At 47.1% G+C, this 13703-nt stretch overlaps 1 protein-coding gene across 2 annotated transcripts in view; it reads right to left on the bottom strand.

The window, feature by feature from the left end:
- Window positions 1-13703, bottom strand: part of NELFA (negative elongation factor complex member A) — a 649181-nt gene that overhangs the window by 76242 nt on the left and 559236 nt on the right. For both annotated transcript variants that reach the window (XM_078678606.1, XM_078678605.1), the window contains exons 5-7: window positions 11731-11861; window positions 11336-11405; window positions 10931-11019 (exon numbers count right to left, since the gene is read on the bottom strand). In XM_078678606.1, the coding sequence (XP_078534732.1) occupies window positions 10931-11019; window positions 11336-11405; window positions 11731-11861 (290 nt within the window). The remainder of the gene's footprint in view (window positions 1-10930; window positions 11020-11335; window positions 11406-11730; window positions 11862-13703) is intronic.

Below are 13703 nucleotides of genomic sequence, written 5' to 3'. Positions count from 1 at the left end.
CCGAAACAACACCCTTCATTTCTCAAGTTTATCAACCTTCACTAAAAAGATTTTTACCATACTCACAAATGGTACGAGCTAAACGAATAGTATCGAACGATAAACAAGCAATTATGCGAGTCAAAGAGATAAGTAACAGATTCACCCGGAGAGGATATCCTAGAACTTTGTTAGAACAAACCCAGGATCAGGTGATGAAGATTCCCAGGGAAAATGTATTAAAGAGAACAGAAAGACGTGAAAACACCAGGATGGTGTTAGTATCGAAATACTCTACATTGAGTTCTAATTTCAAAAAGATCCTTAGACATTGGCCTATCGTGACTCTGGAACCAGATTTTAACTCAATCTTTAAGGATCCACCCATCTTCGCATATACCAGGAATAAAAACATCAGAGAGATCTTGACGACAAAAACAGAGGAAACACAGGAGTATAAGGGAACTCGCCCATGTGCCAATTGCAATAACTGCAACAACGTGATGAAAGGAAATATGATTACTCATCCGATGAAAGGATTTAACATCAAGTTAAAAGTTAACGCAACATGTGACACTATGAACGTCATCTATATGATCAAATGCCCATGCGGCCAGGTATATGTCGGTAAAATCGAGAGGAAAATTAAGACTCAGATCAATGAACATAAGTCTAACATAAGAACAAAAAACGATAAATCATCGATTGACGTACGTTTGAATGATCACCAACACCACATTTCTCAATTGAAGTTCATTATTTTGGAGACCATAATCAACAAGCATTTACAATGCAACGGTTTCGCCTTTGGAAAAGTTAGAGCGATTGGCAATGTAAAGGACAATGCCATTTATTTATCTGTTTTCAAAACCAACACAAATACAAATGTTGTCATTTACAATGCCAATAGCTCAAACTTTTCCAAAGGCGAAACCGTTGCATTGTAAATGCTTGTTGGTGTATGTATTGGCATAACGGGGACTTGGGTCATAGCCCTGTTAGCCCCCCATGCCCCCTCCCAACCACCACCCCGGGTATGATTGAGTCTGCAAACACCAAATATGACAGCAGCAGCATACTGCATATCAGTATATTGCCGCCATCTGTGCTCCAATGCGTGCTTCACTGCTCGAGATGCATAGGTGCAGACAACGAGGGCCTACCCAAGCTGTAAATGCACGTGTGCGCAAAAAGCAGAAGTGCCTGTGTGTACCTCACTTTAAAGGAGCACACCCTCACAGTTTGTTGTGTATCTTAGTTAAAATGTTTTGCGTCCTGGAGTGGAAGCTGTGTCGCCAGGCTTTCGCCTGTCCCTTCATTATACTGCATTAAACCTTTTTGGATCAATACGGCGTAATCGCATCATTACACAGTTGCAGCAATAATTAAGTGCCGCATGCAAAACACGACGGACAGACGGGGATGAAGGTCAGCGGAAGCAAAGTAACCACAGGGTTGGAGTATCAAGGAGCCCACGTGCATGTTTTATTTCACGGGGTCAATTCACTTTAAAGGGGAATGCCCCTATATCGGCCACTCCACCGTCTCGATGTCAAAGTCCCATTAATATATCTATCTTACAGAGGAAATTGTGCTCTACCATCACAGGATGTTGAATGTCACAGGGACTCGAACTTGGTTCTACAGTTCCAAAGCCGCTTCTTCTCCGACAATATTCCCAACATTCTTGCATATTCCCAACATTCTTGCATTGCATTAAACGCATCTGCTGTCTGTCTCTTGATCAATAGACACCACCTTTCCGGCTCAGCCTAAATACAGACAAGCATACTCATGCCAACGTCAGGCTATCCAGTTTGTCGTGGGGTATGGCAGCCCTTACTGCATCACACCCCCACGGTGAGTGAATGCAGCAGCAACGCTCCTCCAATCACTCATTCGCCTTCGCCTGTTATCCTAATACAGTACTCCTCTGCCTGTGGACGAAGCACTATACAAGTGCATACATTTCGTCCATCTACATATCGCATCCAAAGACAAGATGCATTAAATACTGGATTAAACAAAACACCGAGCAGATCAAATAACTTTTTCAGTGCACCCTTACGATTGCCGCCGTGAACAAAGATAAATAAATCGACCCGTCTAAACAGACAAGCAAACAAAATGGCCTGAGGCATCCAGCATGAAGTTAAGCGACGAGATCAGGCTAGTGACGATACACCTATAGCATTAGTGGAGTAGCACACATTTTTTGGTCAGCTACAATTTGGCGCTGGTTATTTTTGGATGCCTGGTTCATCTAGTACACTACACTGGCGGAGGAAGAATCGACCGCTATGAATGGACTCAAAACCATGATGTTTGAAATACTGCTAAGCATTGGCTCATTTAAACAAGGTTTCCTGCTCCACATCCCACAACGGCATTATCCCACCTACTTCTAAAATGGGATTCCAAAACTGGTTGGGGCCGGAGTGTTGAGCACCCGGGCCGCCCAGAGCCTGCCCTTCAGTTGCCTCTTCGGACGACGTGGCCCAGCCCCCTCTCACCTGAGGCGCCACATGGAGCATTGGTCTCTGCCACCGACAGGCCTCAGCTCATGACTCCCCACGCACCGGTTCCCTTCCGAAAAACTGCTCCGAAAAATGTCACCGGAGGCCGTTTCCTCGCCGACGTCACTTCCGTCGAAGAAGGAACTCCACCACACAACCAACGAGGTTTGACGAGTGAGCTCTGAGGAAAACCAGTGAAGCCAGAGCGTCTCCTTAACCATAGAGTCTAGTCGCGGCTCTGACCTCCCCCCCCCCTTCATTGTTTGCAGGAAATGTATTCGAAAGGGTATAGTGTCTGGTCGTGTAAACACAGTGGCCATCTTGGATGCTCCCTGATTTGGTTCCGCCTATTAAAGAGCTTGACGTATTAGAAACGTGGAATCCATGCACGTCTCCTCCTTGCTTTCTCATAACAGCAGCCCCCATGAATGATAACAAAACACTAGAGCATATGTAAAGAATGTAACCTTTCACAGCCATTTGAAGAAGAACATTTGCAGTTATATTACTAAACCGATGTAAGGATTACCCATGTCATGTTTCACTCAATTTTGCATAATGCCCACTAAGAATGTACCTTTAATGTTAATACAACTACATTTCAAAAGGCTACCGAGACAAAGAAAGAGCATAGGTAGAACTGTGTAAATCCATGGACGGCGGGAGGGGGCGGGAGTGGACACGGACGGCGGGAGGGGGCGGGAGTGGACACGGACGGCGGGAGGGGGCGGGAGTGGACACGGACGGCGGGAGGGGGCGGGAGTGGACACGGACGGCGGGAGGGGGCGGGAGTGGACACGGACGGCGGGAGGGGGCGGGAGAGGACACGGACGACGGGAGGGGGCGGGAGAGGACACGGACGGCGGGAGGGGGCGGGAGAGGCACACGGAGGGGGCGGGAATGGACAGACTACGTAACTCCGCCCTGGGAAAAAATCTCGGGAACGCCCCCGAATCTGGTCCGGCCTTGACGGACAGATGTCTGTTCCAATGGCTAGCCTCCATTTATGGAGCTAGCCAATGGGACAGGGGGGCGTTTTCCATTTTCCTTACTGGAATCAAGAGATTTCTCTGGAGGCGGAGCTAAGAGCTCCGCCCTCCAGCGAAACCTAAAAAGGAAGGAAGAGACAATACCAAATTTATGCTACAAAGGAAAAACACCTGGATTTACATACTTATTTCGATGAAGCCGTTTGGATTGAACGACAGGATGGAATATGCTTGCCATCTGTAATTGTTTAACCCTGTTTGGATAATGATGCATCTGCAAATGAATGCTTGTGGGTAGATTACCTATATGTCTCACACGTTTACTAGATCAACACTTTTTCACACTCGATATTGTCTAACTTTATTCACACATAGAAGTGCTAGTAACTGAACACAGTCCGTTGTCTAGCTTCACACCCTAAACCCGATTCTAGTCCGTCATTTACTTTTATTAAGGGACGCGCCCCGTAACACTACCTGACCCAATGGCGATAATGGCGAGTCACGGAACCCACGTCTAAAAGACCATCACAGAATTCTCAAGTAAGTCGGCAAGACGCTGCATAGCTTTTCCGATATTTTCAATAGGTTTTTTAACGTGTTACGCCGTAATCGCACTGCACATCGATGCAGTCTCTTACACGCTTTATATTTGTTACAGAGTACGCACGAGATGACTGACAACACGTAAGCGTTTTTTACCGACACTTGACCTACCGGGTTAAGGTTTTTCACATAACAGGTGTTTGTTCACACATAGGCACGATTCACTAGACATGATAGTACCACAAGGTTCTTGGATAAATGTACATATTGAATGATGTTTTGACATTACATACCTATGCTATATCCTTGTGTTCACAGAGCTCCCGGAAGAAGGGCAAATATGCCCGAAATGCATCGGAGCTACATATAAAAAGAGAAGAATTTCTAATTTGTTACCATCAAATGGGAAATATGATACAAAATGAATAAATCTTCAAATAAAATTATGGAGAAATAAATGAATTCATACAAAATTGAGTGGAGTCCAATCATTGGAATCAAAGGTGTGCCCTACATAAAGAGGCTCCCAAATTGCTGGTAGCACTACATATGTTTAATACTACACCGACGTGCAGGGACGGACACAACACTTAAAAGGAGCACCCAAACCAGATAAACGCTAGTTGACCAAAGACTAATAAGACAAAACCATAGGCTGTGCACCAACCGCTACTTGACTTTAATAGGGTCCACGACCCCACCCCGCCCTGTTTGTTGCAGTACCACACAGTGGTGGTGGTGTCCGTGAACACCTGCACCACACTCCCCCGGACAGAGGGAAGGAATGCTGTCAGTGCAAGCAAGATCGCCCGAAGCTCCAAAAAGGTTGATATGGAGCTGGGACTCCGCCAAAGACCAGAGGCCTCTGATCTCCGCCTCTCCCAAGTGGCCTCCCCATCCCAGGAGGGATGCATCTGTCACCACTGTGCGCTCTGGTTGGGGAAGGAGAGGGATCGGCCATTGACTCAATCACGATTCGTGAACCATCACCGGAATTGCTGTGCAGTGCCCTCTGAGATCTGGACGTGATCGGACAGGTTGCCCTGATGCTGTGCCCACTGGAACTTCAGGTCCCACTGCAGAGCCCGCATATGCCATCTGGCATGCTTTACCAGAAGGATGCAGGAGGCCATCAGGCCCAGGACCCGTAGGGTCATCCCGACTAAAACCCGGGATAGAGGCTGAAAGATCAGAATCATTGCCTGAATATCCCGGACTTGCTGCTCAGGAGGATAGACCTGAAACTGCATAGAATCCAGAACCGCTCCGATGAAGGGGAGCTTCTGAGAGGCACTCAAGTGCGACTTCGGCACATTGATGGAAAACTCCAGCAAGTGCAGGAGGTCGGCCGTAGTCTGAAGGTGGGTGACGATTGCCTGGGGCGAGCCCACCTTCAACAACCAGTCGTCAAGGTAGGGGAAGACTGACACCTCTGACCTGCACAGATGAGCTGCGTCCACCGCCATCACTTTCGTGAACACCCGAGGGGCATTGGTAAGGCCGAAGGGGAGCACAGCAAACTGAAAATGCTCCTGGCCTACCGTGAACCGCAGGTAACGCCGGTGGGCCGGCAGGACGGGAATGTGAAAATATGCGTCCTGCAAGTCTAACGCTACAATCCAGTCTCCAGGGTCGAGGGCAGCCAAGACCTGAGCCAGAGTCAACACCTTGAACTTCTCCTTCCGGAAGAAGCGATTGACGTCCCAGAGGTACAAGATGGGGCGCAAGCCCCCTTTATACTTCTTGGGGACCAGAAAGTAGTGGGAATAACCACCACGTCCTACTTCTGGCCCAGGAACGCGCTCAATGGCTCCCTTGGCCAAGAAGGCCGTGACTTCCTGTTCGATAAGCGCAAAGTGATCCCCCCGACATGCGGTGGAACTGAGGAGGCATGGCCGGGGGGAGGGGGGTAGACTCGAAGGGGAGGGAGTAGCCCCTCCGGACAAGCTGCAACACTCACTTGTCAGAAGTGACAGAGCGCCAATGGGGAAGGTGATGGCGAATCATGCCACCCACTGGCGTGGGATGCTACCCGAAGCGCAGACTAGGAAGGATTCGAGGTAGACGTCGCGGGGCGGAGGTGGACTGAACCTCACGCCGGCCCCTGGAGCCACAGCGGCAGCCGTGCCCACGGCCCAGCTGAGTCTGGTTCTGCGCAGGCTTCTGGCTGAACGAACGACCAGGGGTGCCTCTGCCACAAAAGGAATAAAATGTGGACGTGGCCCGTCGCGTGGTGGAAAGGCCAAGGACTTGGCTGTAGCTTGAGAGTCCTTAAAACGCTCCAGTGCTGTGTCGGCCTTATCACTAAACAGGCAAGTGCCGTCAAAAGGCATGTCCATGAGTGAGCTCTGAACGTCCAGGGAGAACCCAGTGGATCTCAGCCAGGCATGACACCGCAACGCCACGATCGTGGAAATTGCCCTACCAAGGGAGTCCGCGGTGTCCAAGCCACAATGAATGGCGAATCTAGCTGCGTCCTTACCCTCAGCCACACCCTGAGACAGCACAGTCTGGACCTCCAGGTACCGAGGCAACACCTCAGCCACGGAATCCCACACCGCGCGGGAATAGCGGCCCAGAAGGCATGCGGTGTTTTGACCGCAGTCCTAAGCTGGCCGAAGAGAACAACCGCTTGCCAAACTTCTCCAATCTCTTAAGAGTCCTTATCTGGCGGAGCCGTGGGAAAAGCACTCTGGGACGTAGAAGCCTGAATGACCAGACTTTCGGGTGTAGGAGGAGTGGTCCGAAAGGCAGCGTCACCCGGCGCGGGGCGATGACGCCTGGCGACGTTCTTATCTACAGGGGACCCCGTGGCAGGCCGTAACCAAGTGCCCAACAAGACTTCAGTGTGGGCATCATTAAAGGGCAGCAGCGGCTCCAAAGAAGTGGACGCCGGCTGGAGCACCTCAGTGAGGAGGTTTGTCTTCCGGGTCACTGTGGAGAGATAGAGGTTACGGACCCTAGCAGCCCAACAGAGCACCAAGTATACGAGGCACCTTCATCCATAGTGGGCGGGGAGAGGCAAGCCCCGGATCAGAGGAGCCATCTAGGCCCCCAGCCTCCTCCCAAGTCATCCACCCATCCTGCTCAGAATCACACTGACTAGCAAGCGGGTCCTCAAACCCTTCCCAGTCATCCTCCTCCGCCAGCCTCGAAGGCACAGGCCTCGGCGGCAGGGCAGGAATTTGGATCCCAGGTGGGGACAAAACCCTCCGGGAACCGGGGCAGAGGCGGAACCAGCGGTATCCACTGCGGCGCTGCCAGCAGAACCGAGGGCGGAGCCGGTAGCATGGGACCTTTTGGCGCAAAGGCCAGAGCCAGGGGTGCAGGATCGTGCGGCGCCAGGGCTGGAGCCACTGGCGGCGCCGGGGCTGGATTCGCCGAAGGAGTCGACGGACCAGCAGGATCCGGACACGGGACCTGAAGGCACACCGGCGGGAGCCTGAGGCCTAAAAAGGTGGTCCATGGCAGCAAGGAATTCTTATATTTGTGCAGGAGTCGCCGACGGACCCGGGTAAGGCGGGTAGGCCGCGGGACTCCCAGGCTCCAAAGGAGCCGCAGGGGCGGAGCCCCTGTCCCCCTCGTCTGCATCCAGGAACCGACGGGGGGACGGAGAGCAAAAACGCTTCTTCGACTTCTTTTTGTGCCGTTTCTTACCCGAATCGGAAGGGGAGGAGGAGTGGTGGTGACGACTCCGCGAGCGATCACGGGAATGACACCTGGATCTGTAACGGCACGAGGGCCAAACGTCGAACAACTTCCAGCATCGTTTCCTCAGGGCCTTAGCCCTACAGTCCAGACAGGACCGGGAGTCATGGTCGCGCTCCAGGCAGTAGAGACAAACATGAACATCATAAGAACACAGCAGCTGACCCAGGTCAAGCACAATCACTTCACTTAGTTTAAAAAAATATTTACTTTGAGTGCAACAACTTCTAGCACGTGCTGCTGAGAGATGCCTATTAACAATAAGAATTTGAGACAGAGGGAAGGTGCACTACATGGACAAATCAAGAAGATATAGGTTCTTTGAATGTTCTTTTTTATTGAGTTTCTTTGAAAACAAACAGCGGCACACAGCCAACGTGGTTCGTTCCCCCGTGCCGCGGGAACTTCGTCAGGGCTAATAGGTTATAGCAGGGGCTTCCAGTGTCGAACCCAAGTACACAGAGCATCCAAAAGTAAAAGTCCAGTGAGCGTCGCACCGGAAGAGCATAGATTGTCCCAATAGGTAGAGGGAAATGTTTTAGGAAGTAGAGGGGAGCGAGGTCGGTGATTCCAAAGGTTTTCAAGTAAGTACTAAATAAGACTACTCCTCAGGGATTCCATATGTTGGAAATTGACAGGAAATAGATATATTCTTGTCACACCCAAGTGTTGAGGTTTCCTTCACAGTAAGGCGACGGACAGTAGTAACAGAAGGTGTAGGTCCCAACTGCTTGAAAGTACGTTCTTCGTATGTTAACCGGTCAGGGCTTCTGTGATACGAAGCTAATAGGCATAGTGGCGCAAGCTTCCATCGATGCTGAGGTAAGGAATCTATCACTAACTTGTGTCTTTCAGATCAATACTGCAAGGTTTTCTTTCATCCAGCGCCACTTGCTGATGACACTATTCTATCTTGTATGAATTCAATGTCCAGGAGGAGATGCGCCTTTAAAGTGCATACCTTCTACAGGCCCTTCCTCCCTGAGGCGCCAAAGCCTCTGGTCGAAGAAATATATGGGTGGATGTACTTCCAAAGGTTGTGTCTGCAGCTACTGAGGTACGAGAGGACAAGCTTATTGAGAAGAAAACATCACCACAGAGGACTGAGCCCCCTGTTACAGGATCCTCATGCCCCATTGACAGACATTTTCTTTTTGCCATGCTCTGCAATAAAGTACTTTAGAAGTAGATGCCAACAGCAGCTATGAGACTGCTTATGTGGACTGGCCAGTTTGAGGCTTTGCAGAGTAGAAGCAATGTAACAAGTGACCTAGACACCAAAGGGGAGCAGGAAAGACTATTCCCCCACCTCCCCACTCCCGATTTGTTATTCCCATATTAGGAGGCTGAATAATCTCCACTGGCCCTTTTATCACAGTGGTATCCTGAAGTAGCTATTTCTCAATGAGGTACATGGTACTTTTTGACAGAAGGCCACACTTAATGGCATGGAGTTGTAAGACAAAACCTATGCCTTTCCAACAGTTCCCATCACAAAAACCCTTAGTGAGCCAGCACAATGACAAAATGAAAAAAGGCAGCCGAGGTAAGGCTCCTCAGTCCAAAGATAAGGGACTACTTCTGGACCAGTGAAAAAACATAATAGAACACAGTGATCTAAAAAAGGCATTCCTAACCGGTAGGAGACAAAATAATCCTATAACTGGCACAACTCTGTAAAGGAATCACTGCTATACATAGCACAATTATGTTCCTGATTTTACTATGTATTATGGGACAAAGAAGCCGTTTCATTCCTTAACCGCATGAGCGCTAGCGGAATTCTGCTCGAGTGCTGAGATTTTTAAAAACCCATTATTCATGACGAGCTGGGCTCGTCATGAGCGTGCGAGGAGGCTACCTCATGACGAGCCCAGCTCGTCATGAGCGTCGAAGGGGTTAAAAGGAGCAGCATCAAATCCTCACATTAAGTCAATACCAATATGTACAAATTCCTGACTAGTTTTTGCGTTTGGAGGGGAATTAAATGGTACCTTCAGTCAAACATAGTTAAGAGCTACCTGATCATTCTAGTTGGCTTTATTAAAAGACAAATACTATAGGGGTGCTTTATTAGAAAAAATGTAAATTCTAAGTTTAAGTTGTTGTGACGTCTGGGAAAATTGCCTTCTAAAGGCCTTCACCACAGTGCAGGCCTATTGAGCCAAATTCACTACAAGAACTACTGTGTTAAATGAGTGGGCTTTCACATGGTGTCTGTTGTCTAGAAATGTACCTATGGACTCTCAAGGCTGCCCCTCAACAACTGAACTCCTACAAATCTATGAAAGATCCAATGCAGGGGAAGCAATATTTTGGAGAATACAAGGAGGGTCTACTACTTTCAGCACCAATGCTTTCCTGTGAGATACTCAAAGCATAACATTGCAAAATTAGATTGCCCAATACATACAGCATTCAGGCTTCACTGCTAGAGTAGAAACCATTGTCCTATCTTTTTATATGGCATTTTCGCCTAACCTGTTTAACAGCAGGGCTAGAAAGCAGCTGGGAAGTTGTGAAGCAGTATGATGGAAATAAAATGTGCTGGAGTTAACTGTCCCATGTTCTGGTAAATATCAAGCAAACTTCATTGAATTTTACTCAATAGAATTTAAAATACAGTTTTTTTATCAATCAATATCCTCGATGTGGATTTCTATTCGGGGTGGGCGGAACTCCCGAAATGTGACACCACGGAATTCTGTGGAATTACAAAAGAATCTTTGAGATTCTGCAGACAGGTGGAAATAGGCACTGTGCATTGCTTACGCTGTGATTGAGCAGCACGAGTGCGTTCTGCGCTAAAAAACAAATAAGAGTGATTGGCACATGGCAGATTGCCAGAGCGCAGCAGCTACTAAAATTGATTTCACTGCCGCTCGAGTAGATTTTCTACTCTTGCTGCAGTCTTCTGTCCATGACCAGTTGCGACCGCCTGAGTTGGAAATATCTCACTAGATGTCTTGCTAGCAACTGAAAATTATGCTAGGAAATGTCAAATCTCACTTAAGTTACAATTTTGGAGCGTGTACAAGAAAATAAAAATTCAGCCACAGGGCGATTGGTGGTATTTGGCTGCCACTTCGCGTTACAAGAGTAACGAAGGGCGCCAAAATTCTGTCACATCAGTGTGCAGGTATTCCAAATAAGCAGTACAACTCATTGTTTTACAACAGGATAAAGCCATACCTGGGTGGAGACAAGGCCAGCAGCATAATCTGGTGTTGGATTTTCAACAACCGTTTCCTCTTTGACAGGTTTTTCCACAACCTCTGGATCTGTTCAAGTTAAAAATGAAGCACAGAGTTAAGTTCTACTTAAAATGTACATTGTTAATTTAGATACACTGATGTACATAGATACACTAGAAACACTTGAATACAGATGGACTGGTAAGTTATGGGGTTTAGCTGAAAATCGGGTGCAAAACAAATGTGTTAAATTACAATCAAGATCCTGTTCAGGAATAGGACTTGCAGTGACAATAAAAGGCAGAATCAATGAGCTTTGCAGAAATTATCGGACATCAATTCTATGCACAGGTTTGACCTTCAGATTTTGTTTTAAGTGGTGGTCAAAGCATGATTTACTAACCTAAAGTCTTTCGTCTCCTTTTAGCCTCACGACCAGCACCAACCATATCCAGCTCAGAGATATCCAGCAGCTATAAAGACAAAGGCAGGTACACCAGTTGTAGTACTTAGTCACACTAGAATACAGTGGTTTGTAAATTGCAAGGCTGAGTATTCCATCCAATAACATACACAAGCAGAAATACTAGTATTAGAACTTCCATTTACTAAAATGGAAAGGCTGAGGGTAAGACATTTTATGGATTGACATTTATCTAGTCACCTTTGTGCACCCCAAACCACATCACAGACTAAAAATGGAAAAAAAGCTAGGAATAGTCGAAGAAGGGTGTTTATCCATCAATTTGAGGTACCATTTCAAAATGCTATAGCCCAGACAAGATCACTAAAATTTACCTTTACGCCTCTTTCTTTCCGCATAGGTGTTCTTGAAGGTGCTACTGGGGTTCGGTTTGCAGCAGGACTGAAAACACTCGGTGTTGTGGGACTCCTAAATGGAGCTTGCTTTGGTATCCCTTTGAGAGGTGCTAACAAATACATTAAAAAAATTAAACATTAACAAATAAGCACTGACAACCAAGGAGTTTAAATTTGAAACACCATAATCAGACTGACTTAGGGAAGACTATGTATATATATTTTGCTGCTCACACCCTAAATTTTAATTTTATAAAATGTGCATTTCAAAACATTGTCAAAGTAATTTTATTTTTCCGTGAATGAGAAAGGAGTTAGAAGAAGCAAATATTTAAATTGGGTTCTACTACAACCTTCAATAAGAATATTAAATCTCACTACAAAATTAGTTTAGTCGTTTCAAGTATTGCACTAAAATGTGGCCAATGAAATAATTTTCTGTGTTGATTAATTCACTTGATGCTGTCAATTGTTCCTTTTATATTTATTACAGCCATTTATTGTCAAAGCACCAAGACACTATCACTTTACAAGAAACAACACAAATAAAGCAGCAGAAGCCAGAGAAGATACAGTAGTGGGCGATACTTCTAAGAAACGTTATGGAAGATAAGACAGACATGGGCTTCTTAGAGATCTTCTGTTTAGAGATTAATTAGCATCTTTTTTGCGATTAGAGGATCATCCAAAGCATGCTGTATTCCGATTTTTGTGTAGAGAACACTAGGATGAAAGGTCTGGTCAAACATGCAGCTAATTCTGAAAACAATCCAGATCTACAAATGACCTGTGATGGGTGATTGAAAAAAAGTAATGCAATTTATTGCTACAGTACTCCTCCAGGGTGGAGCACGAGTATTTTAATGCTGCTGGGGTGGACTTCGGGAGACCGGATAGTAGATTAATATTGCTATATTCTGGAAGAAGGTAAGTGCCTTGAAAACCAAACATTCTGAAATCTGCAGATTGTGGTAATGTGTGATTACAGGAAAGTGCAGATAAAAGGGTAAAGTTTTTGGTAAAGCATCATACTTTTATTGTAATTTCAGAAAACACACACACACACACACACACACACACACACACACACACACACCTATGTATGTATATATGTGTGTGTTAAGAGGCTGTATGGGTGTGGGAGTGACTAGGTGGATATGTGGGTGTGTAGCTGTATGGATGTGCGAGTAGATGTATGGGTGAGCGACTGGTTGTGTGAGTGGTTGGGTACATAAGTGGCTCTATGGAGGAGTGAGTGGTTGAGCGAGTACTGTATGGGTCTGTGAATGGGTATATGCGAGTGGGCATGAGAGGTTGTATGGGGGTGTGAGTGGTTCTGTGGAGGCCATCAGTGATGTCACGGACCATGTCACGAGTGATGTAATATGTGAGGTTATAAGCAGTGCATTGCGGTTGCATAAGGTATTGGTTTCTTAGCTAACAAACAGCTGAATTTCACTGGTTTTGTACAAGTGAAATCTGAGCCTAACTTGAATGTCCATGTACCCTTTGGTTTTGACTGATTTTCTAAGGCTTCTTTAATTCTATTTCCCCAACTATAAAGACCCTGTAGCCTTTGTGTTTTTGAGCAAATTTCTATGGTTTTTAACTAGTAGTTGTGTTTGCAGAGTGGTGGAGAAAGGGGGCAGGGCCTCCTACCAGCTCTCAGGAATCCTGCTGTGTCAGGCTTACTGGAGGTAACAAGAGGGCTTCTGGGCTCAGCATCCAAGAGGACTTTATTCCCCAATCAGCAATGCGCCACGAGGCACGTTTGCAGAGTGGTGGAGAAAGGGGGAGTGGCCTCCGAAGTCCTCTCAGCACTATCGTCCTGTGCGTCTTACTGGGGGTAACAGGAGTGCTTATTGGCCTCCCCCAAAGAACCCTCATGAGCCAAGGGGACTCCATCCGCCAACCGGCAATACACCAGGAGACGAGTTTGCAGAGTGATGGAG

The sequence above is a fragment of the Lissotriton helveticus genome, chromosome 2_2 (assembly GCF_964261635.1).
Source record: "Lissotriton helveticus chromosome 2_2, aLisHel1.1, whole genome shotgun sequence".
In the NCBI taxonomy this organism is placed as follows: domain Eukaryota; kingdom Metazoa; phylum Chordata; class Amphibia; order Caudata; family Salamandridae; genus Lissotriton; species Lissotriton helveticus.
Note: the sequence above shows the minus strand (reverse complement) of the source record. Positions and strands in the feature narration are given on the sequence as shown.